Source organism: Gopherus flavomarginatus, chromosome 6, assembly GCF_025201925.1.
Source record: "Gopherus flavomarginatus isolate rGopFla2 chromosome 6, rGopFla2.mat.asm, whole genome shotgun sequence".
Classification (NCBI taxonomy): domain Eukaryota; kingdom Metazoa; phylum Chordata; order Testudines; family Testudinidae; genus Gopherus; species Gopherus flavomarginatus.
In genome coordinates, this window is record NC_066622.1 from 105,775,655 (window position 1) to 105,782,287 (window position 6,633).

Here is a 6,633-nt window from a genome sequence, read left to right on the forward strand (position 1 = left end):
TTGGTTTAGCTTTATCTCTAACAAGTCTTTTTACACATTTGGTGAGAAAGAAACTTTACTTTAACACCAAAAAATTCCACTGAAGAAGTCATCTACTGTCAAAACAATCTCATGGAATCCTGAAGAAATCCAAGATATCTATCTACACACAAACTATTTTGTACTTAGTTTAAACTACATTATGTTTTGGCACAGGGTACTTATGGTTCTAACTATTTCTGAATACTTGCTCAGAATATGCTGAACTTAAAAACCCTATACAAAGGAGAAAGTCAATTAGGTCAATAAATCTCAGTTCCAACCACTACAGCAAGCATGCAGCAAAGAGTAGAGCTATTTGTTTCCTAATGTCAATTCACAATTGGATTTACATATAAAGTTTTGGAATTAAATAGCTTTCTTTCATAACTGAACCTAGTTATTAAAATCATCCATTACGCAAATAGAGTATAGAGTACTTGTACTCCTGTTCTTTTTGCTGATACAGGCTAACGCTGTTTCTCCTCTGAAACCTGTCAAATAGCTTATGTTATCAGTAATGAAGAAACACATAAATAGAACAAATATTTTGAATACATTTGGACTTGAAGCTTTAAAAGAAATATGTTAAGTGGGTAGTCAATTTACCAGTCCTTAAAAAGCCAAACAACAACAAAAAATAGGCAATAATCTCAAAGAATACACTTTACATACAAATTTCAGATTGTATCAGCAGTATAAATAAAAATGCTTCCAATAAAGCAGATGAATCAAACATTTAATTTCTGGATGAACTATTCTTCATTTTATAGGTGAACATATACAAAATTATTCCTATGCAAAAGTGGTTTGCATTTCCTTTTTTAGTAATGAAATATGAAAAAACAGCAATAAAACATTAACAAGTCTACTAATGACCTTAATTCAGATATCCGTCTCATTTACTTACAATGGTTCTTAGCAATTATGAGCTTCATTGGAATGTCTAAGCCACAGAGGACCATGCCAAAGACAGCTAAATTAATAACTGATTCAAGGTGTGTCTACTGAAAATCCAAGGCTATATCATTTACAGATTTACATCCCAAGGCATCGGAACTGTAAGCCTTTTTTAACAAGGTCACATTTATGCCAGCTGTAAATTAGGAAATTTCTCATTTTAGCTTTCAGACAACAGCAATTTAGAAACCAATCCACAAACCCACCACCTTCCAGCCTCCTCATTGGTCAATCGCTGACCCAGCCCACATGGTATCAGTAGGTGTGTCCCCAAAACACAGTTTTATTGGCTGAAATAAGATGGGATTCAATAAACTGATTTTGGAGTATTGGGGGGCTGTCAGTCACACTGCAGAACTCCTCAGCACGCTCACCAAGCTGGCGAAAGGGGGAAGAATGGGCATCCCTCCCCGCCGTAGCTGGCCTTAGAAAATCCCTGACCTCAAACAGTGTAACAGATACAGAGGACTTGGACTCGTTTATAGGCAAAGTCCTTGTTCTCCAGGAGGAGGTCACAAGGGATCCCTTTTCCCCTAAAAGACTAACAGGAGCCTGGGGACCTCCGAGGGGCCAGACAATAAAGGAACTGAAGTCGGCGAAGCTAGGGCTTGTAGGCGCCCGCCCAGGAGTCGGGCTGGCACCGCTGTGTAACAAGCCTTTCTCCCCGCGCCGGTGGAGCATGGAGCTGGCGAGGCAGCACTGCAGGGTGTGCGGAGGGCAGCGGGCGGCGCAAGCCTGAGCCCAGCGCGTGCATCACTTACGCGGCCTGTTCCGTCTGCCCGAGTCCAGCCGTCTCCGCAGCCTGCATTTCTTGGCCGGGGAGCCGTGGCCGGGCACCGGCGGCTCCTGGCGCAGCAGCGGCGGCGTGTGGAAGCCGTTGTGCAGCAGCCCGTTGAGCAGCGACCCGGAGGGGGCGGCTGCAGCCGGCTGGGCGCCAGGCTGGGCTCGGGGCCGCTCCTCCATGGCGGTGGCGGCCTCGCTCCTTTGTCTCCGCGCAGCGGGCGGGTTGGGCGGCGGAGCCTCAGCGCCCGCAGCTCATGCTGGTCCCGTCCCCGCTGCAACCTGCTCTAGATGCGGCGCCGCTGCCGGAGCCCCCGCCCCCGGCCTCCTGCAGGCAGCGCACGGCGCAGGCGTCCTGCCCGCTGCTAGGAGGGCGGTGGGAGCGGCAGCAGCATGGAGGTGTCCTGCGGCCGCCTCTCGCCCGCTGCGGGAACAGAGCGTCCCGGGCTCGGAGCCGCCGCTGCCGTGCGCGTTCCCGGGGTGGAGGGGGCCGGCGCCGGGGCCCCGTGTGCGCCCAGCCCAGCGCCGCTTTCGCGTGGGGTGTCGGGGGCCTCCCTGGCTGGGGATGTGCCGGGGCGGGCTGAGCGCCCGGCCCTGCCTGCTGCGGCACCTCGGGACTGTGCGGCGTGTCCGGCGTTGCCTGTCTGGACGCTGGGTGTCTCAGCCCTCAGCTGTCCGGGCGTGTTTGCCGTGCGCTGCTTGTCGGGCCTTGCTTATGGGCACGTGTTGTAGGCTCTGTTCTCCATGCTGTTTCTATGGCTGCGTACTGTCTATGTTGTGTTTAGCACATGGGTGCCAAGTTGTATAGCTTTTGGTGGTGCCCAGACCAGGTCCAAGCAGAGCCATCTGGTTTGGGGTAACCACCCCGGGCCCTGTGCTTTGGGGGACCCTGCAGATCAGGGAGATGTGAGGTCCAAGCAGAGCCATCCAATCCATAGGACGGGCCAGGGCCAGGGCCAGCGCTTCCATTTAGGCGACCTAGGCGGTCGCCTAGGGCACCAGGATTTGTGGGGGCAGCATTTTGCTGCCCTTGGTGGCAGTTCTGCAGTGGGGGGTCATTCTGCACTCCGGGTCTTCGGCGGCAATTCGTCAGCAGGTCCTTCACTCGCTCCAGGACCCACCACTGAAGTGCCCCGAAGACGGGAGCGTGGAAGGACCCCCCCGCTGCCGAATTGCCGCCGACCAGGAGCACGGAAGGACCCCCGCCTAGGGCTCCAAAAACCCTGGTGCCGCTCCTGACCAGGGCAACTGCCCAGGCCCCATACTTCAGGGGGATGGGGGGTCCAGGATGGCCTGGAGGGTTAGCAGGGGGCCTCACGCTGAGCGATCTGGCTCTAGCCTGCCCTGGCCCCAGCCTGCCCCACTCCACCTTGTCACCTCCCAGCGTTGCTCGGGGGAGGAGGCAGAAACCAGGAAGGCTTGAGGGAAAGGGTGGAATAGGAGTAGGCTGGGGCCAGGTCACTCACTGCTGTTTGTGCTGCTACACCGGCACCAGGTGCCCCCTCCCCCCTCCCCCAACCAGCAAGCTGCCCTGGACCCACAGCCCCGCACTTTGGGGGCCTGTGATTCAGGGGGTTGCAGGGTTCAGGGTGGCCTGGAGGGTTAGCGGGGGGGCCTGGTGCTGGCAGCAACAAGCCACCTGGCCCTCTCTCCGCCCCCATTCCACTCCCCACCCATCTCTTTCCGGATTCTGCCCCCTCCCCTGAGCGATGCTAGTGGCGCACAGCGGGATTGACTGGGACCAGGTCGCTCGCTGCTGGTGCCAGGCCTCCCATTAACCCCCCAGGCCACTCTGGACCCTGCATCCCCCTGAAGTGTACCCCCCAAATCGTGGTAAGTCCAAACATTGGTGTAGCCGGGACCAGGTTCCTAAATATTGGTGAAGCATGGGCCCATATAACTTGCCGCCTATGGTGTAGCGTATATATGTACAAACCTATGTGAGTGGCTTGGATAGGGGGTTCTGTGAAAGTGCATCCACTGCCTCTGCATGTCTGTAAACTCAGGATTTCTGTGCATGCTTTGTGCTTCATGGAGAGTTATGTATCTGCATGCATGACCTGTTTCGTTATTTTTATCTATGCTGTTACATGATTGTCAACAGTGACTACTCAGGCCTTCAGTGCATGTGACCTCATGCCTTTTTGGTTTGTTGGCTTTCACTACAAGTCTTTGACAATCCTTTTGTGAATCAGATATTTTATCTGACCTCTATACAGTCCAAGTGCAAAAAACCCATTTACTGAATAAAATGTTATTAAATGACAAAGTGCATTAACGTAACGAAATGCATATAAAATTAAGTGAACTGCATGGTACCTACTATTGGGTATTTGAAAATCATAACTAAACACTTTACAACAAGCATGTTCTGGGTACTGGTTCATTCCTTCCTAAATGTGATTTTCAAACTGCAGATATATTACTGATTGTCTCATAGGGTGCTGGTGGGTCACTTGGTGGTGGCTCCCTATATCCAGCTGCTATTACAAGTTTCCAGGTTCTTGTCAAGCAGTGGGAAAGAAAGGAGAGAGAGACTAGTTGCCTCCAGTAGGGGTTCAGATTCAGCTCCTTTCTCACACCATTGGAAGCCAGAATGAATGGCCAGGGAATTAAGTTCAGGGGAATAGAGGACTAGGCTACAGCAAACCTTGTGCAACAGGGCAGAGTAGGGGAGAAAGGAACAATATAATTGAGAATGCGAGATTAAGTTCAAAAGATGACAGTACTTTGGGGGGGAAATACACTGAGCACATACCATTTTAAAGAAGATTAAAGTACCTACATACGTTTGTGATATTTTACCACATAAGCAATTGCAGTACTTGCAATAGGGATGTTGTGCAGTCATAAACAGGACTACTATTAACGAATTGGGAAGGGATGGTGTCTGTAAAACAATTCCTGGATTAAGATCTGGTCAGCACTATGATAATTTGAGAATCTCTGCCTTACTATGTTGTAGCTAAACTAAAAGCCAGACCACTGCATCTTGAATTGTGATTTGGTGACTATCAGACCACATGTGATCCGTGGAGAGTTGGCTCTTTAGTGTGCTGGCTTTTCTTCTTGATTCCATCTGCTAATCCATGTTATAGAAAGCTAAGGTACATTAAATACTTTCCTAATATTATTTTCCCCATGTAAATTGCTGCAGGTGCTACAGAAGTGCTACACAATTGCACATGAAGAGCAGTAGACTCTGTAGTTTTGAATATCAGAAATGGGTCCATGAAAAACTGTCTGTAAGATGTGGTCCTTGCTATTAAAGTATAGATGAGTCTAGATAACAAAAACTACAACTGTAAACAAAACAAAAACTACTATTCCAAAATGCAGAAAGTGCCCTGAGACAAAGAGAAGGGTAGGATGTCAGATTATCTGGCTGACTCATTAATATGATTAACAGATGTGATTTAAGTGCCTAATAGTGTGGAGGAATAGACTCACTTTTTCATGTGTGAAAGTTTTGAGTTAGGCTTTATACTAGGGCTGTCAATTAATTGCAAAACAAATTAACTAGATTAAAGAAATTAGTCACAATTAATCAGTTTTAATCACGCTGATAAGCAATAATATAATAAATGCAAATAGGTAGTCTAAATGTTTTTGGATGTTTTTCCACATTTTCAAATATATTGATTTCAATTACAACACAGAATACAAAGTGTAGAGTGCTCACTTTATATTATTATTTTTATTACACATTTGCACTTCAAAAAAGATAAAAAATAGTATTTTTCAATTTACCTCATACAAACACTATAGGGCAATCTCTTTATCATGAAAGCACAACTTACAAATGTAGAATTTTGTTTTATGTAACTGCACTCAAAAACAAAACTGTGTAAAACTTTAGAGCATACAAGTTTATGCACTTATCCACTCAGTCCTACTATTTGTTCAGCCAATCGCTAAGATAAACAAGTTTTACATTTACAGGAGATAATGCTGCCCGCTTATTTACAATGTCACCTGAAAGTGAGAACAGGCATTCACATGGCACTGTTGTAGCCCGCGTTGCAAGGTTTTTATGTGCCTGATATGCTAAGCATTTGTATGTCCCTTCATGCTTTGACCACCATTCCAAAGACTTACATATTTGGGTAGTCCCATTGAAGCTAACAGGACTAGTCAAGTTAAGAAGGTATGAAAGTCTTTGCGAGATGAGTGCCTAGAATAAGACATATCAATTCTTTATCTCTCCTTCAAAGGCATATTTGAATCTCAGAAGTCAAAGTAATCCCCCAAATCTGCCCCCTCATGGTGCTTAATGTTGGCTCCTCATTAGCTTCCTCTCATCTGCTATTGAAATAAAATGTGCAAATTTATTAAATAAGCAGAGCTGGACAGGAAATGGTTTACTTGACTCGAGCAGGACCATGTCCTGACAGCCAGCGACGACCTTGAGCGTGAACGGCTCTGAGGATCGGGGCTGCAAGACCAGCGCCGCGAGTCTGATGGATGTCGTGAGTCAGACTGGTGCGGTGCCAGGACTCTGAACGATGCCGTGACTGAGAGTGGTGTTGAGATGCTGGTCTGGGAGCAGACAGTCTGAACATTGCCAGTTTACCCTTTGACGGTACCAGGGCTCGGGTCGGTGGTCCTGGGATCGGGGACACCAGTGCCATCATTTTGATGGGCCCTCTAGCAGCCTTGATGGTGTCTGCAGTGGAGGGCAATGTATCCTCTTCCACTTGCAGGGGTCCTTATGGCACGGGGCTGGTTTGAGCAGACAGAGGCCCAGTGGTTGTGTCAGACATAGAGGCCTGGTCTGAGTTTTGCTCAGTCGGGCCTGCAGTGTCTGCTTTGGACCCATTGGAAGGTCCTCCCAAGGTTTGCTTTTTATGAGTGACCGGAGAACGGGAGTGGTGC

The 6,633-nt window shown here is 48.3% G+C and overlaps 1 protein-coding gene across 1 annotated transcript in view; it reads right to left on the bottom strand.

The window, feature by feature from the left end:
- PANK1 (pantothenate kinase 1) overlaps positions 1-1,263 on the bottom strand; it is a 36,640-nt gene extending 35,377 nt beyond the window's left edge. Inside the window, exon 1 of the mRNA XM_050959598.1 lies at positions 929-1,263. Coding sequence (XP_050815555.1) covers positions 929-983 — 55 coding nt within the window. The 5' untranslated portion in view covers positions 984-1,263. The remainder of the gene's footprint in view (positions 1-928) is intronic.
- Positions 1,264-6,633: the final 5,370 nt, after the last annotated feature.